The sequence below is a fragment of the Thamnophis elegans genome, chromosome 4, assembly GCF_009769535.1.
Source record: "Thamnophis elegans isolate rThaEle1 chromosome 4, rThaEle1.pri, whole genome shotgun sequence".
NCBI lineage: Eukaryota > Metazoa > Chordata > Lepidosauria > Squamata > Colubridae > Thamnophis > Thamnophis elegans.
The window spans coordinates 53893873-53919119 of NC_045544.1; the positions used below are offsets into that span (position 1 = coordinate 53893873).

At 39.1% G+C, this 25247-nt stretch overlaps 1 protein-coding gene across 2 annotated transcripts in view; it reads left to right on the plus strand.

Moving 5' to 3' along the window:
* Nucleotides 1-25247, plus strand: part of MTHFD1L (methylenetetrahydrofolate dehydrogenase (NADP+ dependent) 1 like) — a 144266-nt gene that overhangs the window by 100410 nt on the left and 18609 nt on the right. For both annotated transcript variants that reach the window (XM_032216815.1, XM_032216817.1), the window contains 2 exons: nucleotides 16649-16756; nucleotides 18361-18513. In XM_032216815.1, coding sequence (XP_032072706.1) covers nucleotides 16649-16756; nucleotides 18361-18513 — 261 coding nt within the window. The remainder of the gene's footprint in view (nucleotides 1-16648; nucleotides 16757-18360; nucleotides 18514-25247) is intronic.

A 25247-nucleotide genomic window follows, 5' to 3' on the forward strand; every position in this document is an offset into this window, starting at 1 on the left:
GGTTCAAACAGACCCCTTCAACTGTAAATAACTGTTTTGATCTCAAATGTGGCATTTCAGATTGGTAACAGTTTGAATGAAAACATTTTGCGCACCCTTTTAAGTAAATATCTTTCCACTCTTACAGTATGTAGCTCAAGTGTTTTTCTGTTTAGGATAATATTTTGGATAAGCATAAGATCTTTACCTTCCCCTTCATCCAATTGCCAAAAGTCAAAAAGAAACTTTCATTTCTTTTCAAATCCTTCTTTGATAGCAGCAATGTCATTTTAATAAGAGATTTATATAGATAGATAGATAGATAGATAGATGACAGACAGACAGAGACAGACAAGATAGATAGATGATAGATAGATAGAATAGATAGATAGATAGATAGATTTGGTACACAGATGACTTACCCTCTGGAAAAAATTACTGGGGGTAAGACACCCCTAACACCCCTCAGAGTGGGTGTTCTGTTAAGATACAGCCTGTTGTGCCTTAAAAGGCTTCTACTGAACTGTTGTAAAATGGTTTCTATTATACAGCGCAGTGGAGTTGCCATGGTAACGGCTTCACAGTACTCCACAAGGAGCTTCCTCTGGAAGGGGAAAAATCCAACATTAGGAATTATGTTTGGTCCAAACATTTCCCTCTATAAATAAATACTCAGGCAATGCTGGGCTAGTGTAAAATATTATATAATCTTAGTTTAGAAGTTGAGGGTGGGGGAGTTGCTCTCAGGCAGGAACAAAATGGAGGCACTCTGATTGAGGTTATGCTTCAAAAAACCCTGCAAGATCCTATCAGAGAAGTGGAGACTTTTCCACCTGCTCTTTCTAATGCAGCCTCTCACAGCCTCCTCAAAAGCATAAAGGTTTCTGTGATAAAGATGCATTTAAATGGAGAATTGGCAAAAAAAGAAAAAAACAACCTCTCTGTTCACGTAGGCCTAGAGTACCAACCTTCTTAATCCCAGCCAACAATTATTTCTCTCATAGAGGTCTATGTGTGTAAACATTTAAGCCTCCTCCACATGTTTTTGTTGCTGGTGTGATCTATAGTTGACATTCTTCAACTCCATGGAATTTTGTAACACAATCATCTCGTGCATTATTATTATAAGATGTATTTAAAATAGTATAGAATTCCCTCATATTACTTACTCTTCATTTTCCACGTGATAAGTTACTACTTAACAAAAGCTCATGTCACACTATTGGCTCCCAGTTTATATCGTTATCTAGCGCTTGTATGATAAGCCAGCGATGCTGTATGAGCCTTGGGAAAGCATGTTCAGCTTAGATATTATATCACTTACGTGGTAAAGGAAAAAGAGGAATTATTCTTTTCACTCTATCATTGGGTTGCCTTCACACCTTCTGACATGGGTGAATCTAAGTATGACCACACTTTCTGGAGAACTGTAGCATTTTTATCTTTTTGCTGTAGTTAGCAAAGTCCCATGAGATTGCTACAAAGAAATGATTTAGTGTGAAAATGGACTTTTAGGAGTTTTGTTAAACAGCATTCTTGCAAGAGGCTGCATATATCTATGAGTAACTACATAGGATATAAGGAAGTAGGGGATATTGAGACAAGGATATATATTCTCACCTTATGTATTCAATTTATATTCTGAAGATGAGGGAAGCTGGATTGGAAGAAAATGAGTATGGTTTCAAAATTGGAGGAAGACACATCAGTAATGTGTACTATGCTTGTGTACCGATAGGTAAACATGAAAATGATTCAGAAATTCTAGTAAAGAAAATCAAGCAGCATAGTGAAAAACATGGGCTTAAATTTAAAACCATAGAAGACCAAAGTAATTATAATAAGTACTGCCTTAGAATTGACAATGGAGATACTGAAGGGATAAATAGAAAGGAAACCAATAGTCAAAAATATGTGGCTGATAGCATTTAGAAGGGTAGCATTGAAAACCTTGAAAAGGATATTGACATATGAGGATGAGTCTATACCTACAAACATCAGTTTTTCTTCTGACCCCCAAGGAAGAAAGCAAAAGTTGAACTTTTGAAGAATCAGATCAGAAAAAGTATTGAAGCTTTTGAACCTTGGAGCAGACTCCCAAGAATAGTATGGATAGTCAAGAAAAAAAGTAGATCAACAAATCAGCCCAGGGTTCTCACTCAAGACACAAATATCCAAACCCAAACTATCCTATTTCAAAGTTTTAACTGTCTTTAAGAAGTCCATAATGTTTTGGAAAGGTGAAAGGAAAACAAACATGAGAAGTTAATGGATTCAGTTACAGTGGAGATGGATGCTCTGTTGAAAGACATAAAAGACAGATATAGATTGTCCTGGAGAAAATGTATGCATGTGATTGCTAACCGTCACTTAATCAAAATATGAGATTAATAGAAGACATCTGTAAATCTATATTGACTTTCCAAGAGGACTTAAGAGTAGGCTCACTGAAGTCATCTTATATCTTCCTTACATCTACTGTCAGGCACTGAGCAAAGACAGAACAAAATTCAAGGTGTGACACATTATCACACATTCTAGTGTGTGTGAAATTCTCTGAAGATGAGCTGCAGCTTGAGTCGGAAAGCTCAGACTAAACCTCTGGCCCTGGTGACCAACCCAGATTGGATCCTGCACCATTATGCTGGGACACGTATATTTTCCGTACTTGCAAATTTATGATTAAGACATTAGCACTTGTTAATTTCTCTCAATAATTTAGAATCAGGATTATATTTAATTTTCTTTCTAAGTTTCCAAGTTCAGTAGCCTTTGGACAAATTAAGTTGGCATATACCACTGAATTAATAATGCTTCAGTGTTAACATAATCTAAACAAATTATTTGCTGCTTTGGTATTTTCTGAATTTTTGCATATTGTTTCTATTGAATGTTATTAGAGCTTCATGTAAATCTTATTGAGAATTTGAACAAGTAATACCCAAGTTTGTTGCTTGTTTCTCATTACAGGGACAATTATATGAATACCTTATTAGACAATCAGGGCAGATTTGAACCAGCCATATCCTATATAAATCTCATTAATCTCACCAGACCTTCCAGTTCCTGAAATCTATCATAATATAGCAATAGCAATAGCAGTAGACTTATATACCGCTTCATAGGCCTTTCAGGCCTCTCTAAGCGGTTTACAGAGAGTCAGCATATTGCCCCCAACAATCTGGGTCCTCATTTTACCCACCTCGGAAGGATGGAAGGCTGAGTCAACCCTGAGCCGGTGAGATTTGAACCGCTGACCTGCTGATCTAGCAGTAGCCTGCAGTGCTGCATTTAACCACTGCGCCACCTTGGCTCTTGGCTCTGCCCTGCTAAAACAATTCTGGAGACCACCTTAAAAAGTCATTTGTAAAAAAATTACAAATTCTAAAGCTCTGAGTTTCCATCAGTTTACCATCAGAATATAGCCTTGAAATGAAGATTTGTAAGAATGGTGATTCTTCCAAAGAGTACCATATTTTTCGGAGTATAAGATGCACTGGAGTATAAGACACACCAAAATTTTGAAGAGACAAATTTTTATAAAAAAAAGTTTTGCGCTCTGTAGACCTCCCAAAAATGGCCTGTTTTTCATGAAAATGGACCTGGTTTTTTGACAAAAAAGGAGGCATGCATAGCCTTTAGGAGGCTTATAGGGTGCTCCTGGGGGCTGGGGGAGGCAAAAACGAGCAAAAAATGATCCCTTGTTCACTCATTTTTGCCCTCTCCAGCCCCCAGGAGCACTCTGGAAGCTTCCTAAAGGCTATGCACAGCCATTTTGGTGAAGGGGTCGGGGTTTCGGGAGGCCAAAAATGCTGTATTCAGTGTATAAGATGCACCCAGATTTTCACCCTTTTTTTGAGGAAAAAAAGTGTGTCATACTCTGAAAAATATGGTAGTTGGATTGTCAACAGCCTTCCCAACCTCTTCCCTTCCTTTTCTCAGTTGCTATCCATTGGTCTTTTCCTACTCTTACTCTCCCCCCACCCCACACCTCTCTTGTGATTCAGAAGACTGGATCTGGAACAAAAGAGACTTTACATGATAGCTATTATTTGTCTTTCTGAACTATTTCTTTCATGTTCTCAAGCACCAGGTGGGAAGTGGCTGGATATTACTCGATGGAAATAAATCTTTTTTTTAACCACAGGTGGAGGTGTAGATTCATGTTACAGTTAAACTTTCATGAGCTCTTTATTCCCTGTATTATGAAATCAGATCTGCCTAAGAAGGGTGCTTTGAGTGTAAGAATCTCTCTGTGATCCACATGGCTTGTAAAGTAAAAAGAAAAAGATGAAATTACAAATAGATTTATGAAAGGGTAATGGAAAAGTGACAACGAAAAGAAATGAAACCTGCAAACTGCTGAATCAGCTGCTGTTTTAGCACCAGGCCATCTCAATCCAGAGCACCTTGAACTTTGTTCTTTCTTGGCTCAGTGCCTGACAGTAGATATAAGGAAGATATAAGATGCCTTCACGGAGCCTCTGACAGGGGGCTATTTATTATTTCTCCCAGACTACATAGAAATGGAAATGGTAATTTCCAAGCTCAAGGCTATTTTACAAATGTGCATGCATGTGTATGTCCGTGTATACTCCATTCTTGTTGCTGTGATGCTACAGATTAATGAAAGAAACTTAGCAATCAAAAACAGTCAACTTCACTCTAATCAAAGAGTTTTAATTTGAAAGCATCCAGGAAGGTGCTCATATTATACAGTGATTCAGCTGTTATTCATGATATCTTTAATTTTCCTTGTGCAGAAAATAATGATTTTTTTTCCAGCACTTAGAATACTGGGATTCTATCTTTGGCCCATGTAGGGAAGGAAGTAGGAAAGGAAGCATCCAGATTTAAGGCATGTAGAGATATAATCTCTAAATCACCATAAGATTATAACAGCAGAGATTGATAACCCTCAGCCTTAAACCTGCATATGTTTTACATCTGCTCCTTTCTGGACAGCCAATAGAGGAATGCAGTGTCAAAAGGCAAAGAATATATATAATCCCATCCATGGTGCAATAAGAAAACAAATACAAATTTAATTAATTAATTAATCTCCTGTGACAAATGTTACATCACAATTCCAAAAGAAAGTAATTGGATTGAACAACATTCTTTTTCTTACACTTCAAAATATTTTTTTCGATAAAAATGGGCATTTTTTTAGAATGTAAATTTGATTAAACTCTGGTAGTGTTACCAGGGGTCACCTATAAGTGTCTCAGAGCTAGGGCTGGACTAAGAAACAGGCAGGTCCTGGTTTTAAAATGGTGAAACGTTCCTGTTTCTTCATATGTGTGTTTTTCCATCAAATAATGAAGGCAATGGTTCTTTGCTGTTGGTATTTCCTAAAAGAGCTGATGCTGTTATTGCTTATACTGCTGTGGAGCAATAAATTCTATTTATGCCTTCAATGGCTGACAGTTTGAATGAATCTGTTTCAACACAATACATACATATGGGAAAATGCATGGAAGTTAAATTGCTTTTAACCTATTAGTCTCAGTTCTTGTGCTTCAAAGTAAACTCGGAAGGGGATTATTTTTCTGCAGAATAGCACCAGGACTTAGCATCAGAACTGTGCAGGTCTGGGGAAGTTTGCATGTAATGTTAACAAGATGTCACCTGCAATTTGAACATACCTTGTTGCATGTTCAAATTTATCTGAAACACGTTCATTGATAAAACAGGCTAGAATTAGCACTATAGTACACATAAGTCAACAGTACAATCCTTAAAGCCACATCAAGTTTCCTAAATTAAGGAATTTAAAAGGAAAATGGCTGATAAATATGTAATCTTACATCAAAGACCACAAGATATAATTTTTAGAGGGTAACTCAAAACAGGGCAAGATGAGAGCTTTTGAAAACTGCATGCCATTTATTTAATTTTTTCATATATGTATATATGTGTGTGTGTGTATATACACATACATACATACATACACATATATACATACATACATACACACACACACATACATACATACACACACACAAATACATATACCAATATATATTTATACCACACACACATATATATACACAACATAAACTCTATGTCACAATACATAACTCTATGTCGCAATAATTATCCATACTGTATGCAACTCATTCATACGTCACAAGTAATTTCCGATTTACAACCTACTGAGTAATAAGGGCCATAAATTTGTCTTTCCAGTGTTGAAGGACTAATGAGAAGGTCATAATTTTTCATATTACAGTACACAGTTTTTTAAAAACTATGGACTTTGGAAAATATTAAAATTTGTCTCAAAGTCAGATTAATTTATCTAATGACTTAATAGAAGCACTTGAAAAGGAGGCAAAATCCATAGTATAAGACAAAAGCTCTACTGAAATTATTTGGCATATATACCTATCAATATGGTGAATTCCAGAACATGTCTAAATAACTGGGACAAATCAAATTTTGTTTTTGTTTGTGTTTGCCCTCATTTTCATAATTACCATGGACTTAAAATACTCTTAGTGTCAGCATTTCTTCATTCAGTAATCAGGAAAGAAAACCACTGGACTCCATTTGTTGAAATCAAGTGTACTTTTACTAATTATAAATGAACAGCTGCAAAGCTAAGCTAAGTCTGGTTAATTAGGCATGAAAGCGAATAATATATTGTATAATTCATTTCCCTCCCCTTGGCATCCCGTGCACAGACCAATCATACTTCTCCCAAATGTCAGGTGTGAGATAACCTCGAAAGGCATCACCAGGATGGAATGCTGGACCGTTGGCCTTGGCGGGAAACACTCGTCCTCCACATGCGCAGTAAGGTGGACAGTTCAGCGTCTAGAAACTTCCTCCAGCACAACAAAGATTCCCCTCCCAAATACCATGTCCCCCTTCCCTGTTTCAATGGCAGCCAAAGCAGTAGCGAAGCAGAGGCTGACATCCGGCCCTCCTCCAGAAAAAGGCGGTCAGACCTGCAGAAACGAGAAAGCACAAACAAACAGACAAACAACAAGACACGAAAAGGGGGAAAGGGGAGAGGAAGAGAGAGAGAAAAGAGAGAAGAAAACTTTGTCAGGAAACTGGCCAAATCAGGGCTTGTCAGGATAAGCAGAATAGAACTTGCGGAGTAACTGAGGGGCCCGAACATGGGACCCGTCCACCCATTCGGCGTGAGATGGGGGAAAATGCTTCCAAGCCACCAGGTACTGGACATGATTCTGGTGTCGACGAAAGTCCAAAATTTCACGAACCTCAAAATGTTGTTCACCGTCAATCAAAAGCAGAGCGGGTGGTGGAGGAACAGGCGGACGCAATGATGAAATGCAAACAGGCTTTATGAGGTTAACATGAAAAACCGGGTAAACCCGGTTGAGGTGTTTAGGCAGCTGCAGCCTAACAGAAACAGGATTGATGATCTTGATAATAGGAAATGGGCCAACATATTTAGGCCCCAACTTCTTTGATTTTTGTGGAGTCTGAAGAAACTTGGTGGACAAATAAACCTGATCACCAACCTTGTAATCACACGGCTTAGTCCGCTTCTTATCAGCCTGTTTCTTATGGGCGCGATGCGCAGTGTCCAATGTTTGGAGAGCTAAAGGCCAAACGCGCTGAAGGCGGTCACTCCACTCGGACAGAGACAATACTTGGGGCTGCTCACGAGAAACTTCAGGAATGGGCACAAAATCCTGGCCAAACACCACACGGAAAGGGGTGAAGCCAGTGCTGCTATGCACATTATTATAAGCCACCTCCGCGTGCGGCAACAAATCCACCCAATCATCCTGCTGGTAGTTGATGAAACAACGTAAGTATTGTTCCAGAACAGAATTAGTCCTCTCACAAGCCCCATTAGTCTGAGGGTGGTGGGTGGAGCTTAAGCTCTGAGAGGAGCCAATCCGCTTCAGAAACTCCTTCCAGAAATGGAGGTGAACGGCACACTTCTATCCGAAATGATGCGGTCGGGCACCCCATGTAAGCGGTAAATGTGGGAGATGAACATCTTAGCAAGAGTCTTAGCAGAAGGAATCTTGGAGCAAGGGATGAAATGGATTTGCTTGGAGAACAAGTCGGTAACCACCCAGATAACAGTGTGTCCCTGACTCTCAGGAAGTTTGACGATGAAGTCCATAGAGATCTCCTTCCAAGGGGCGACAGGGCGAGCTACAGTCTGGAGCAGCCCCTGCGGTTTCCCCAGCGGGCGTTTAGCAGCGGCACAAACGGGACAAATGGCAACATAACGTTCAACGTCCTTTTTCAAAGAAGGCCACCAAAACTGTCTCTTGACGAGATGGAGCGTTTTAACGAAACCAAAATGCCCTGCCATTCGGGAATCATGAGCTCGCTGAAGAACAATTAATCGAAGAGATGCAGGAACGTAAAGTTTTGCCCTAATCCAGGGCAACTCATCCCTCATAGTACATTCATTCACGTGCTGCTGGAACCAATCATCATCAGGGAGGGCTTTCTTGAGATTGGAAAGAAAGTCCTGGGACATCTCCACTTTAGAACATGCTTGATTCCTAGTAACAACTGGAGCAGCGAGGCTCGTCGTGGGAATGACAGGCTGGACCACGCTGAGTTTAGAACTGTTGTACTGAGGAAGCCTGGATAAAGCATCAGCCATAAAATTCTCTCCCCCTCCCCCCAGAATGTATTTCAGGGTGAAATTAAAACGATTGAAATGCTGAGCCCAGCGCATCTGTTTAGGAGAAAGTCTCCTGGGAGTTCTCAAAGCTTCTAAATTTTTATGGTCAGTCCACACATCGAACGGGTGTTTGGCGCCTTCCAGAAAATGGCGCCAAGTGGCTAAAGCCCAACGAACAGCAAACGCTTCCTTCTCCCAAATGGCCCAACGTCTCTCCGTGTCAGTCAGTTTGCGAGAGGTGTATGCGCAGGGTTGTAAGTTACCTTGCCTATTGGCTTGAAGCAATACGGCCACCACTGCCACGTCGCTGGAGTCAGCTTGAACCACAAAAGGCGCGTCCATGTCCGGGTGTTTGAGGACAGGTTCCTCTGTAAAAAGCCGCTTTAACTTCTCAAAGGCAGCTTGACATTCCATGGTCGAATCCAACGGCTTGCTAGGCTTGGGTTTCGCCCCACCTTTGGACTTCAAAAGGTTAGCTTTGGGAAGAGCTATCTTAGCAAAAGAGGGGATGAACTAGCAAACCCCCAAAATTTTTGCAATTGCCTGCGTTTACGAGGGGTTTCCCACTCAGTGACCGCTTTTACTTTAGTGAGGTCCATCTCAACACCCGCATGGGAGATACGATAGCCCAGGTAGTCAACCTTCTCCTGATGGAATTCACATTTGGACAATTTGGCATAAAGCTCCGCAGCCCGAAGTTTCTTCAGTACGGTACGAACCAGCTTTACGTGTTCCTCACGTGTTTCCGTGTAAATAAGGATATCATCTAAATATACGATAACGCCTTTGTAAAGATGGTCATGTAACACCTCATTAATTAACTGCATGAAGACCGCAGGCGCCCCCTGAAGGCCAAACGGCATCACACGAAATTGGAAACAGCCAAGGGGGCAGTTGAAAGCTGTTTTCCACTCGTCTCCCTCTTTAATCCGGACTCTATAGTATGCTTCCCTCAAGTCCAGTTTAGTGAAAGTGTGGCCCTTCCCCAGTTGGGCCAGCATGTCCTTCATCAGTGGTAATGGGTACAGGTTCTGAACTGAGATGCAGTTCAAGTTTTTGAAATTCACACATAATCTGAGGGAGCCATCTTTTCCCTGAACAGCACAGGAGCTGCCACCTTGGGTCTAGCTGGTTTAATAAAACCCCTTTCCAAATTTTTATCAATGAATCTTCTCATTTCCTCCATTTCCCTAGGGAACATTGAATATATTTGGGGCTTGGGAAGCTTCACCCCAGGCAAAATATCAATGGTGCAATCAGTGGGTCTGTGGGGGAGGGGAGTTTATCAGAAGATTTCTCACTAAACACTCCCCTTAGATCCCAATATTCTTTCAGAATTTTCTCCTCCCCTTAGATCCTCTCCTGCCCCCTGGCTGCCAATGCGGGGTTAGAATCAGCAGGATCTGGAGCCTCAACCTCCTGTTCAGGGGGTGTGCTAGTGCGAATACATAACCACCCCTTTCTCCAGTTAATGCGAGGGTTCCACTTACAAAGCCAGGGAAGTCCCAAAATAAGGGGCCTGTCCATGCCAGGTGCCACAATAAAAGTGATTAATTCTTGATGGGTCCCCATTTTCATCTCTATGGGCTCAGTAGAAAAATGAGCAGGACCACCTGCAATAGAACCATCAATCTGGCAAAAAACAATAGGGGTTTTCAAAGTCCTCAATTTTAAGCCAAGTTTCTCCACCATTTCAGGACTTATCATACAGCGAGAACAGCCAGAATCCAGGACAGCTAAAAGTTTTTCAGTCGCGCCAGAAGATGGTACTCTTAGTTCAATTGGGATAAGCATGGGGCTCCTTTTGGAACTTATCCAGCGATGAGACTGTTCCTCATCCGATTCGTCAGACGAGCTGGAGCTAACGCCTCCCTCTTCCTCTGGCTGAAAATGCTGGGGAACATTTTCAGCGGCGCACACACCTCTCTCTTCTTGCCCGGGGCCTTTATTGCCTTCCCTCTTTTCGGGGAGGGGTGGATGACGTCTGAGCCAATTTTTACGCAGCAATTCACCTCGGCGCGATGGCCTTCCTTTCTGCAGCGAAGCACGTGAAAAGGCTTGGTTTTGCCGGGAGAACTCCCTTGCCCTCCTCCTGGGGCGGGGGGGGATTTCTCCGCTTCTCCCTCCTATCATGCATTGAAAGCCTGGCTAAATCCAACTCAACGTCACCGCGCTGTTCATAACCAAGCAGTTACCGGCAGGGAATCCGTGCTGTTTATCACTGCTGGTATATTTTTTCATTCAATCCCCAGCGACTGATCAGCACCAAAGCGTCTTCCAACACCCCCCCATATAGGCTGACAACTGTTGTTGAAATTCCTGGCACCGATTTAGTTCCCTGCTTCAGAGCCATAAATTTCAGGTGCCTGCGTCGCTCGGTCCAATGGGTCATCAAACCTCCTCTTCATGGCTGCCATAAAGTCATTAAATTCCTCAGGAGAGGGAATTGCATTTTGTGTAGGCCAACCATCCATTCGGCCTGCCTTCTTCTCTAAGGACCTTAACACATCCTTACTTTCATTTCATCTGTCTCTAAATCAGGTCCATAGATTTCCATATAATTCCAGACCTGAATGATAAAAAGTCCTAACTTTTAGGGTCTCCATCGTATTTTATTGTTAAGGGAGGGACTTTTTGCCATTTGGCGTGGCCTCCCCCCCCCTGCTCTTTGAGCGGCCCTAGCTGGAGGGGGGAGGCTGGTTCTGGGTTTTCTTGTGCCCAACCCCCCTCGGCTTCTTCACCCTCCCTTAAACTATGCATCGAGTACTTTGCTCAAGATCTTCAGCCGGCTCCCTTCCACTGCTCTTTCATGGCTTTTGCGTTCAGACCAAGCTTCTTCGAGGAGTGTCATGACGTGGGAAAGCTTGTAATCCTCTTCCCCAGAGTTACCCCAATCCGCTGACTTTTTCTTGGTCTCCTTCTCGTGACTCCAGCATCCAATTCCTCCGACTCCTCTTTTTGTCCCACATTCAAAGTCCATCTGGGACGAACAGCTGGCTCTTCCACTCTTAGCCCAGCCAGCCTTTCGGTTAAAGATGGTCCTGCCGTCGCCCCCTCATCTTCTTGGTCACTCACATGCAAAGACATTTCTTTTCTTCTTGTGAGGGCACCCCCCTCGGTAGGTTGTAGCTCCGGGATGGGTGAAAATGACACTTAGCTTATTGTCAGCATTTTTTCATTCAGTAATCAGGAAAGAAAACCACTGGACTCCATTTGTTGAAATCAAGTGTACTTTACTAATTATAAATGAACAGCTGCAAAGCTAAGCTAAGTCTGGTTAATTAGGCGCGAAAGCAAATAATATATTGTATAATTCATTCCCCTCCCCTTGGCATCCCGTGCACAGTCCAATCATACTTCTCCCAAATGTCAGGTGTGAGATAATTCGAAAGGCATCACCAGGATGGATGCTGGACCGTTGGCCTTGGCAGGAAACACTCCTCCTCACATGCGCAGTAAGGTGGTCAGTTCAGAGTCTAGAAACTTCCTCCAGCACAACAATGATTCCCCTCCCAAATACCATACCCCGCCTCCCGTTTCAATGGCAGCCAAAGCAGTAGCAAAGCGGAGGCTGACACTTAGGATGTTATAGAGCTGCAAAAAAACTTTCATCAGGCACATTCAGATTACAGCAAAAAAAATCAATTTCTTAATCTGTAGTTTGTAAACTATTGTGTTTATACAACCTGCCAATAACCTGAGTCACTGAAATCTATTATCATGTTAGTTGGTGTCACATCACATTCATCTATAAATGGCCTGTTCACTATGCGTTTAATATACTGTGAAAACTCTAATGAAATCCTCTTCACCCTGTCCTGGGAGATTCCTGTAATTTAGTTAATATTTTGTTTAGAAAGGGAGCAAATGCACATTATTTCCTTCTCACAGAGGCTTAACTGATTAGTCTACTTCCGTGCAATTTTTGAACATTAGTGAAGCTTTGTTGCTGGGGCTCCTTGTGCTTGGAAAAACCCACTGCAGGCATAATTAGAATAAAGATTAGGATGCTTAAATATTTGAACAGAGCTCAACAACAACCCACGCACTTTCATTCTGGACAAAAAAATGTTAAATATAATTGAGCAGTCTCAAAATAAATCCCTTAAGAAATATATCTATTATGCTAACTGGAATTAATTTTGACATTCTGGAACTTTATAGAAAAAGTAATAGTTGTTGTCCATGTTGTCTCTGTAAACAAACATGAAGGAGGATTGGGACCTGTTCATAATGTTCACGTGGATGAAAATAGAAGATTGGTTTTAACCAGAGCAGTCTGACTCCAATTATCAGGTCATATGTTTCAGTAGCATTTGGTCCATGTTTCGATATTCTGTAGCTTGTGATATTTATTTAGCTGTTTAGAAATTAAACCAAAACAAGTTACTTTTGTCTCATTGCAATTGTTAGAATTGACACAAAATATTTTTGCATTTATTCCCATTTGAAGAACAGAAAAAAAATATAAGAGAATTTGGTTCTATGGTTATGTCAATGTTGTTTTCTATATACAGGTAATCCTCAACTTACGAGCCCCAATTTTTTGTTGCTAAGCAAGGACAGTTGTTAAGTGAGTTACAGCCTTTTAATAACTGCCACAGTTATTAAGTGAATCACCACATGGTTGTTCAGTGAATCTGGCTTCCCTGTTCACTTTGGTTGTCAGAAGTTCCCATAAGGTGTTCACATGACCCCGGGACACTGCAACCATCATAAATACACTACATGCCAGTTTCCAGGTGCTTAAAGTTTGATCATGTGACCAGGGAATGCTGCAACCATCCTAAGGGTGAAAATGATCATAAGTCACTTTTTTCAGTGCCATTATAACTTTGAATGTTCACTAAACAGATAGTTGTAAATCAAGAACTACCTGTAGTTTTCTGAACCGAAGTATATATGTTACAAAGACAACTATGCTTTGAAATATGTGTAAAATTATGGAAATGAAACAGATTTTCTTTCAGTTTATTTATTTTCTAGATAAATATTGCAGAGCCCTGAAAGTTTCATTTATACTATAAAAGCTTCTGGATTCTGTAGCTTTATTAGGCCTTGCTATTACGGTTCCCAGCCTGTTTTTACATGTATAAGAGATAGAAACTTGCTTATTGTCAAATAAATTGGGGGGGGGGGGGATAATAGGCTTAATATTCTTCTATGTGAACTAAGCAATGCTTGCAATTCTATCTCAAAAACATTTTCCTGGAAGACTTATACAATTACTTTTAAAAGTCCATCTGAACTGGAATTTGATAAAACAAGACACCAGTGAGCAGCTTTCTGCTTAAAATGTTAGTATGACCTTTTGGGGCTGCTTGAAATTCAAAATGTCAGTTCTGTTTGTAGCATTGGCCTTGTGAATCTAATGCAGTAGTACCTGTTTGATGTATGTTCTTTAAGTTTGGATATATTCAGATAAAATATCCCTCTATCAGGGAAGGAGAATACAGCCCCAAATACAGTACAATCTGAAAACATTTTCTTGTGTAACACACTTCAATGTTCAACTTTTATGGTGCATTGTCTGTAAATCAGACTGAGTTCTGTATTCCATTTATATTTTTTCTTCTATTCTTTTTTATTTGTATTTTTGTCTTTGAACTGGTTTATAGAAATCTGGATAGCTTTTGGAATTCCTTGAATATCACAAGCCCCACAGCCATGTCACTAGTGTCTCACTGGAGGATTATTATTATCATTATAATTTTCATTATGATTATTATTTGAAAAGATCTACTGCTCGATAGGTTTGTGCCATACATCTTTATATGTTATCTGGGAACAACCAGAGCAAAAAAAGAGTAGTTCTGGAAGTGAACTTTCATTGAGCCATATCAATGCAACTCTTCTAATTCTTTGGAAACTCTTTGAACAAAGTAAAAAGCTATCATCACCGAAAAGAGCTTTTTGGAGTATTTTCAAAATAGAAGAGAAACTAATAATTTACATTACTTTTGTGCTGTTGGTTGCCCCAAGTTACAGTATTTCCTTAAGGTGGATGGCCATATAAATGTTCTAAATAAATAAACAATGTAGAAAAAAAATCCTACATTAAACACGACTATATTGGAATAAAAAAACATGATTTAAAAAAAAAACTAAGTAGAGCAGAGGAACACAGCCCAATTTCAACCACCATAATTTCTACCTCTAGTAGATAAAAGACTTGGAATGCTGTAGTATCCAGGCATCAAAAGTTTCTGGAAGTTTGACTGGCATTTTTATGCAAACATCCATCTCAGCGTTTGAGGCTTAAAATATCATAGCACATGTACTGAAGTAAAAATCACGATACTGAGAGATGTAGGCCAAGGGGACAAGACTGCCCAATGAAAATACAATCATGACATAATGATTTTTAAAAAACAGAGAAGGGCCAAACATTGTTATTGTCACAGAGTGATAAATTTGTCTTGGATTTAATGTGAGGTCTAAGGTTACCTTCCTCCTCCCTTGTTTTTTTTTTAAATAAAGGAATGTGATAATAAGAATCTTTCCAGAACTGAAGGATGAGGTTGACCCTTGTTATTTGGTACCAAAGCAATGAATCACTACATTTCCGTAGCAAGTTTTGCTGCAGAGATGGCACAAAGTTAGGGCATCAAAAGCCCAGCACCACTCAATCAATGCACTATTGATTTCAAAGGCATCCTGTGGCAAAATGCCCTCTGCTCCAGGCATTTGGGATGGCTGCTTCTTAATCATAGAAGGAAATACTGTGGCAGTAGCTCTGTGTGTGTGTGTGTGTGTGTGTGTGTGTGTGTGTGCGCACGCACATGCTGAATGTGTTAATTCTGCTGTACAGATGGGGCAGGCAAGAATATTTTGGTCATTCATTCTGTCCTTATTAAAAATTTATTTTCATCGCACTCCACATCTTTCCAGGCTCCAGTGTGATTAGTACAAAATTAGCAGTGTAACTTTATACATGACCCATTATAAAAAAGATAGCTAACATTACCTCATACTTACTGAATTTCAATTGTGCAAGCCAATCTAGGACTGGACTGGGGCAGGACTTTCTACAAAGGGAACGGGGTGTGCAGAGCAGACACTTTCAAAATAAAGGATCAGCTAGCCTTATGCTTCTTTACATACCTGGCAATTGAACAGTATATTGATCATTTTGTAAAGAACATATTCTTGACTGCAATACCAAAGGGGGGAAAAAGCTGAGAGCTGTTTCTGAGGTAATCCATTAGAGGTTTTCCAGAATAGTTTCAATATATAGAAGCTTCTGTTCAGCTTGTGATAAATTTTCCAGGCCTGGTTTACTTCAGCAAGACTTTCCAAGGGCATCTACTTGCTGTAAACCTGCACATAAACTTGTAATATATTTTTGCCTTTCTTGCTAAACAGCAAAACAAAACTCTGAAATACAGGTAGTCCTCAACTTACAACCACAATGAGGCCAGAAATTTATGTTGCTAAGTTTTTATCCCACTTTCCAACTTTTCTTGCCACATTTGTAAGTGAATCACTGCAGTTGTTAAATTAGAAGCACAGTTGTTAGATGAATCTGGCTTCCCCATTGATTTTGTTGTCAGAAGCTCGCCAGAACGGTGTCACGTGGCCCCAGGATACTGCAACCATCATAAATATGAACCAGTTGTCAAGTATCTGAATATAAATCACATGTCCATGGTGATGCGATAACAGTCGTAAGTGTGAAAAATGGTCATAGGTCACTTTTTTCAGTTCCGTTCTAACTTCAGACAGTCACTAAATGAACTGTTGAGGACTATCTGTACAGTTCAGAAATGCATGACTACAGGGAAGCTGATATACATAAACTTGTTTTTTCTCTGTCTGCATTGTAGAAAAGATAAGGTTATGATGATTCTGAATGGAAGGGAATAGGGGGCATCTTGTTACATCCATGTTATTTGTTTTTAGGAAACAATGCATAACTGAATGTTTAAATAGTGTTGTACAAAATTCACTGCCAGTGAGAACTAGGCAATCCTGATTTGAAGGAAAGTATCTTGGGACTCTTCATTTAACATGCTGTGTCCTGTTTTGTTTTCACAGCTTCCCATAGTTGAAAAAATAAGAATCATAGCTCAGAAGATCTATGGAGCTGATGATATAGAGCTGTCTCCTGCAGCACAGTCACAAATAAATTGTTACACTCAACAGGTAAAAACAAGAATATGTGCAAAACAGATATATGAGAGTGCCGTTCCTATTTTAAAATATATCTGTTTAAACAATGGATAAAAAACTGCCCAGAATACAGTATAATGCTACTGTGGGCCTGGACCAATCTTTCTGTATCTGCCTTTAAATCCAAGATGTTTTCAAAATTCAACTAAACCTTTGGGATAAGCATGACCTGGATGATACCTGCCTTTCTTTTCCCATCCTATAGGGCCTGCTATTGCCGGCCCTTTCAGTGACTTGTTTATTAATATCACCAAGGTGTTTCTGAACCACAATGCTGCCTAGCCCCATAATCACGAATTTGTGGAGCCCTGAGAAAGGAAGGCTCCTGGTTAAATGACTAGAAAAGAGCATTGGACCTTCTATGCCACTTTCATATCTCAGCATTCCACAAGGCTCTGTCCTGGCTCCTTATTTGAACAAGAGCCTATGCTGATGATTATTTTCAGGGCATTCGGCTCTCTAAAGAGTACAGAGAAGAACAACCAGAATGATTAGGGACTGGAGGCTAAAACATACAATGAACGGTTGTAGGAACTGGGCATGGCTAGTCTAGTGAAGAGAAAGACCAGGGGAGGCATGATAGCAGTGTTCCAATGTTAGAGGGGTTGCCACAGAGAGGAGTGGGGTCAAGCTATTTTTCCAAGGCAACTGAAGGCCAGACAAGGAATAATAGATGGAAACTGGACAAGGAGAGTTCAACCTGGAAATAGGAGAAACTTCTGACAGTGAAAGCAATCAACCAATGGAACAATTTCCCTTCAGAAGTTGTGGGAGCTTCATCACTGGCAGCTTTCAAGAAGAGACTGGACTGCCATTTGACAGAAATGGACGTAGGGTGGGGGGTAAGACTAGATGACTTACAAGGTCCCTTCCAACTCTGTTAATCTGTATCTGTATGGTCCCATGGTCTTCCTGATGTTGTCCTGAGTACTTCCTGCAATTCTATTTGTTCCCTACTTGTTCTCTACTACCTTCAGAGTACTCTCTTTCTGTTTGTCACTCCAGAATTCAAGTCTCTAGGCCTTGAGACTCTAGTCTTAATTCCCTCCTTCCTTCATCCCTGTGAAAATTCAAAAACTTTAAAAATGATTTACCATATATAACTTTTTATTTAGTTGCCCGGTGAGTGGAAGGACTTGTTATCCTCCTTTCCTCTAATTAATCTCAGCAATTCTTAGATTAGTCCTTTTAATTATGGATGTATATGTGTTCTGTCACATCACAGGGTATCATTTTAAGCCATATGCAGTTCTGTTTGGTTTGTCTCAATATTAATACATTGTTTATTGGTTTGACTATTGAGCTGCAAATTGTTGAATTACTGGATAAGATGTTACAATTGCTCTCTGTGATCTGTACTGAGCCTTGAAGAAATTATTAATTAAGATGTATACTTATAACATCTTGCCACAATCTATTGAAGCTTGAGCCAAGACTTATTCCTAGAAGTCAGCAATGTACTGGTAATTAAAATTTAGCTTTGTTTATTGTACAGCATGCAAAACCTGTAGTGGAAACTTTTGTTATTTCAGTGTGGTATAGATACATTCTATCTCTTCTCATTTCTTTCTTGGCAGGGATTTGGGAACTTGCCCATTTGTATGGCAAAAACCCACCTGTCCCTTTCCCACATGCCTGAGAAGAAAGGTGTTCCCACTGGGTTTGTTTTGCCTATCAGCGACGTGGAGAGCCAGTATTGGAGCTGGATTTATTATCCACTGGTGGGAACGGTAAGTAGTGTCTGTCTATCGCATTTGAAAAATTTATAAAATTATATTTGGAACCCTGTGGTACAAACAGAATAAAAATAAATAATCCGACACCTCTGAGATACTTAAATGAATACCTTAAATTTCTCTGAGATGTTTAAAAGGATTTACCTCAAATACATTTTGAACCAAGTATATTGATTCAAATGTAAAGGATTCATTGTACAAACCCAAATAAGAAAGGAGTAGATTTAATGAATCCTCATACAGCAGTACCTCAAGGATGCTTCTCAAACTATGAGGAGTTCAGAGATTATAAAGACAGACCATAATTGAGCCCAAAATTTCTGTTTTAAGCGAAACAGTTATTAATGAATTTTGCTCCATTTTACGACTATTTTGCTTAACATCTTCCTATGGGAACTTAATGTACCTGTCCACGATGTTATGAGTTTGTTGAAGGCTTCCATTTGCTGTTTTAATCTTGACCTAAGTATCGTCCCTATACCTATACCAATGAATGGGTGAAATTCCTATGAAGGAGTTTAGGGCATTGGTTTCTTCCTTGTAGAGGTTGGCCACAGTGGGGGACACAGATGAACCTATGGCATAGCCGTGTTTTTGTTTGTGGAAACCGTCATTGTATTTCAAATAGATAGTGGTCAGACAGAGATCCAAGATGACATATCTGTGGTCTAGGCTGAGGTTAGTTCTCTCACGTAATGTGACTTAATGTCTCATAAGCAGTTGTTTCTTCACTACCATGACAGCTTCAGTTGTGGGAATGGAGGTGAAGAGTGGCATCATAAGAAACCATAGTTTCATCCAGATTAGATATTAAGATACTCATAATAATAACAATACTACTACTAATAATATTTTGGCTACCTAATGAGAAGAAAGGACTCACCAGAGATGAGCCTAATGCTGGGAAAGATTGAGGGCAAAAGAAGAAGGGGATCACACAGAATGAGGTGACTGAATGAGTCACCAAAGCAGTAGGTGTGAGCTTAAATGGACTCCAGGGGATGGTAGAGGACAGGAAGGTCTGAAGGAGCGTTGTCCATGGGGTCGCAATGGGTCGGACATGAGTTCGCAACTAACAACACAACAATAATAACAACTGTCCTTTCTACAGAATCTAAACACTAAGCAATCATAAGAACGTGCTCTTATAGTGTTACCTGATCAGGCCAGAGCACAGTCTGATATTCTTACATGAGCAAGATATTTGGAAATAATAGAGAGCTTCTGACTTATTGTTCTGCATTACCAGTGAAAGGGCACAAGGAAGGAAGTGAATCCCAACTAGATGTGCTTTGAGAATCCAGGAAATTCTGTCATTCTCTGGCCTTGCTGTTTGCTTTCTATGTATATAGCCAGGAAACATTCCTGTCACCAACACAAGCACAATAAAATGTCAGAATGTCAGAATGTGACTTCAACCTTTCGTGCTCTCCTGAGAGGCTTGTTAATATCTTCTGGTATATTATGAATAAGCCTAAATATAAATTGTATTTGACTCACTGAAATTATAGAGATGATATTATACAGATTGTCCTAGACTTATGACCACAACTGAGCCCAAATTTTTTGTTGCTAAGTGAGACAGATGTGTTCTTGCCTATTTTATGGACTTTCCTGCAACAGTTGATAAGTGAATCACTACAGATGTTAATAACACAGTTGGTAAATGAATCTGGATTTCCCCATTGACTCTGCTGTCAGAAAGTCCACAAAGGTGACTCCAGGACACTGCAACCATCATAAATATGAGCCTGTAAATTTGATCACATAACCATACGGATGCTGCAGTGGTTGTAAGTGTGAAAAAGCAGTTATAAGTCATTTTTTCAATGACATTTTAACACTGAATGGTCACTAAGAAAACTCTTGTAAGTAAAAGTAAACTCTTGTACATGTATGTGTTTACTTGTTTGTTATTTCATTTTGCATGGCTGACCATCTCAAATTAATAATCTGAGATCTAAACACATTAAAAGAAAATTTAAAAAAGAAAGTAGAAAAGCAAAAAGCAAGAGCATATAGAAACATCAGCCAGGGTGAAAACAGACAAATCATAAGTTAACATCAATAGTGTACAGGTTCAGTCCTACTTTTGACCTCCAGGATTGGGGTCAGCCTAAACTCTGGTCAGTAATTGGCCAACTTTGATCTCCTTTCAAATTCATACACAAGTCTGTTGTTCAGACTTTCTTTTCTACATTAGTTTGTTAGGGGAAGGGCAAAAGTAGTATGCTGCCGGTTCAGGCGAACCGGTAGTGGTGGCGTTGCGAGGCTCCACTCAGCCAACTAGACGTCATGGACCTTCTGTGCATGCGCGCATGTTCCCGCTACCGAACTGGTAGTGAAGATAATAGGATACCATTACTGGAGAAGGGGAACCATATTTGTATATTGGTTTTGAATATTTCTGTCAGAAACAGATGAAATCCTTTCTAATATTTTGAAACTCAAGTTTTATAATATATTGTTTTGCACTGAAAATTCCTATATGACTATATACCTATATCTATTTAAGGGGTGAAAACTGCACACAGCTTTTTCCAAATATTGCCATAGTTTTAGGTCATTTTGCAATAACTCTTGACTATTGTACATTCACAGGTGGGTTTGTGACACAATGACCTGATTATATGGCAAGCAGGCTGGAAGGCTTGTTAAATTGTTTAGGAAGTTGGTGAGGTCACTAGTGAGCTATGCATGGGTGGGGAATGATTGGATTGCTTGTGAGAGATTCAGACCCACCCAAAAAGTTATTGCAGCTTTGTACTTTCCCACATATTAGTTAATCTGCTTTAGTGAGAGTGCTCTGTGCGACACAATGCAGAGGAATTCCACTTTGACTTACTCCAAGGACAACAATGATTTAGAGACAATAGAGAGCTGCATTCTTTTCCTTTATACAAAGTTGAGATAAACATAATCTTATTCAGCCAGTGTTTGAAGCTTCAGGGTTTTTTATTGGTTTGTTTCTTTACAAAATGATGAACCAACCCTGTGTTTATAAATGTTAATTTCTAATTAATATTGTTTTGAATAGAAAATATTCCGATTAAAAATGTACATTATTTTAACAGTCACATACATTTTGGAATGCTGAAGGTTATTGGCTTGTTGACTCATACTCCCTAAAATATTTTCTGACCCTTAACTGAAAGTTGATGACTGAACATTTAAGTCACAACAGGGTCTTAGGCATTCCAGAAAAAAGTCTATAAATATTAATATGTCCCCCCTGCCATAAATGAATGATTTAGGGTTGCTCCCTGTTTGCAGTGTTTAACTCTTTTCATTCATATTCTGGCCTTAGCTTTCTGGATCTCTTTAGGCACCATCCATTCCAGCAGTGTTATAGAGTCTATAGGTAACCCAAGAAGGCTGGATATAAATCAAGGAAGGATTCCCCTCCCCCCTTCTCTTGTGAAGCTATAGGTGTAGGTTGTTTTGTTTTTGAAGAATGAATTATTCACTACTTTCTAGTGGTTTATTTGTTGAACAAGCATCTGTCAGTGAAGGCACTGATTGCATGTGATCTTGGATATGATCACCAGTTAAGCAGAAGTTCTGGTATTTTAGAATCAACATTTTTAGTTGTGTCATGTCCTTTTGAGTAGAAGAGATTGGCAAGCAGCAAGAGAGGTGCTCTTTCTCACTGTCACAAAACAGTGAAATAAAAGCAATTATGCACATGGTTTATGATTTCAACCTCCATCTTCATGTCACTCTTTTTCACATTTATTCTGAGATAATTTATGAGATACTCCAGTTGAAACCTTTGAGATACTGTAGATAGATGATGGATGGATGGATGGATGGATGGATGGATGGATGGATGGATGGATGGATGGATGGATGGATGATAGATTGAGGGAGGGAGGAACATATATACATGCATGATGTGGCCAATTCATGATATGGTAGATAGTTTTAAGTTTAGAATACCCTAAAGGCAACATTGGAACTATTCATCTAGATAATTCACAGCTCTAATCTAGAATAATTCACATTATTTTTGGTATGGAATGGTGGTTAAGGATGAAATTAGAAATGGTTTCCTTTGAGAGGCTACTCACTCCAATTTATATCTTATTTGGAATGGAAAAAGATCCCGATGCTGGGAAACTTCTATTTCATTAATGAATTGCAGCTGTGTGATGTTGGAGTCCTGTGGGTGCAAATGGGACAACACACAACCCCCAGGCCACAGATTACCAACCTTTCGGCTCAATAAAACTCAGTGTACATATAGTTTTTTTTTCTCCCCTTGGAATTTTGCCTGCTGATTTATCTCATTTTTAGTTTGTAATACTTTGAACAAAGTAAAAAAAGATAATAGGAAAAATTACAATTCAAGTTTTATTTTTATGGGTGAAAATGTAGTTCAAGATAAATCACAAATACAAGAGCAGAATCAACACAAGAGAGAATAGACTACACAGTACATCAGTATAATTGGATTATGAAGATAATTTGTTTTTAGTCTAATAGGTCAAGACTATTTCCTGCTTTGCATACTTGCATTCTTTCAGTTGATTCTGACAATTGGTTTTAATTATACAGTGTGTGAGGAAAGCATATATGTTTGCTATTATAATCGCCACATCTACTGTACTACCCAGGGAATTTTTTTGAGTATGTGGGGTTATATATTAAATTGTAATGGATGAGGGAAAAATCCTCAACTTGCTAACAGCACTATATAATATAACAACATTTTCCCCTTATAGCTATTTTGGCAGCTGGAAATAGTTTAATTTTGATAAGTTTGACATAAAGAATGGAATGTGTCATTTTTAGAGGCCAGAAATATATAGGATAAAAGTTTAAAAGAAAACAGAGCAATGAAACTATGAAACAACTGAGAAGTTGTTGGTTGCTTTTTCTCCAATCAATGGCAGCTATGTGCTGTTCCATTAAACTGCATTGCAAGAAAATATTACATTAATAAATGTAGGGGAAAAACTGTAGGAGAAAAATAGCTTCTGTGTTTCACTGTATCTGAAAAATGGCAGGAATCTCCAAGAGAGTTATTTTTTTTCTAGAATCACTGTTAGGTTTTTTTAAAGTGCACTGGCAAAACTTTATAACATTATTTGCCTGTTCTTTCAAATTCATCAAATGTTGGCTTCTTGAATTGTCTAGAACTTAGCTGTATCAGAAAAAGTAACAGAAAAGGTATTCAGAATATAATTCATGCTTGCTATATCAAAATCTGGATGACTTCTATCAGTAAAGATATAAATCACTTAGGCCTTCATAGCTCAGTATCTTTTTACATCTTTTATACTCCTTGTATGTATTTCTTGAAAGAATTATAGGAAGCTGAGAAGGAAATTGGGATATGCTTTTTAAAAGTTGAATCTGAGATGTAGTTTCTGTTGCAAAGTTTCCCTTCACAGAATACAATAGAAAACAGAAAATCTGAAGAATATAAATGACAACAAAAGAAAAAGAAAGCACTATCTTCCTTCAACAGATTTCATTTTAAGAGTATTTCTATGTAAAATACTTTTACATTGGGGGGGGGGGATCAGGACAAGTAGGATAGCTGTCTGCCAAAATCTTTATTCTCTGAGGTCATAACATTTCCTTTCCTATACTTCTCATATAATATAGAATAAGAAATTATGAATTCATTTCAGTCAAATGACATTGATTTCAGTGGGATCATTAAGGACGAGTAAATTACAGAACAAGTATGAGGGAGACAGAGCATGATGTAATCAATACTTTTTAAGGATGGTTCAAGTTGTCTCTCTAAATCCCAGCCAGCTACATTAGCCAATTAAGATTAATGAGACTACAAAGGCAAGGGGCAAATTGGATAAGCATATTATTTTGCTTTCGTATTAAAGTTTTTGTTTGTTTTTTTTTCATTTTAAGTGGTCTCTGATAGAAAGAATGGCTGAATCATTACAAGCTTTCATTAAAAAAAAACTCTGGGATCTTCCTGCTTTCTTCTTCTGATCATAGCTTGCTCTTTGTTCTTCTTTCTCTGCCTGCCAGGAAAACTGTCAGCTTACTCTCTTTATCTAATCCATTGCTAGGAATGTTTGGCACGCCTTCAGCAGATGGGAAAGCTTCCTTCCCCTTGAGAGTCTCTCTTCGTAATTAGTCAGCCATATTTGTTTTTATTGAGATACTCAAGGAAGAAATAGAAGAAAGGAGTTTAAAGGGGCAACTTACAGAGGTAGGCAGTAGTGAATCTAAAAAATAAATGTTTAAGAGAGGAAAATCAGATGTTCAAACTAGCATATCATATTCCACATCATTATATGATAGAGGTTCTACTTCCACTGTAATGAAATACTTTGACCCCAAAGACATGACCAATACGCATTTTCTTGTTGGTTGATTTTTAATCATTTTCTTTATTTCTTTCTTTGTTCTTTAAATATTCCATTTAGTAATAGAGGGTTTTGTATTCTCTGAGCAATGGAAGTTTCCATCGTCTTCTGCAGATTGGTATCCACAAAGGAATAAGGGAAGGAGCCTTCGTTATCCAAAAGATTGCTTTCTTTCCCCTGCCTGGAAGTATTTACTCCATTCTCTGTGCAATAGAGGAGAGAGAATTGTGTTTTCCTCCCTCAGCCTCAAAATTGCAACTTGTTTCGATGCCCTTGGAAATGTAATTGTTTGGTATTAAAACATTTAGTACTTTTTTTCTTCATCATTTACTTGCATTAGCAAATGCTACAAAGAAAATGCTTCCCCCCCCCCAAGAGATTCTA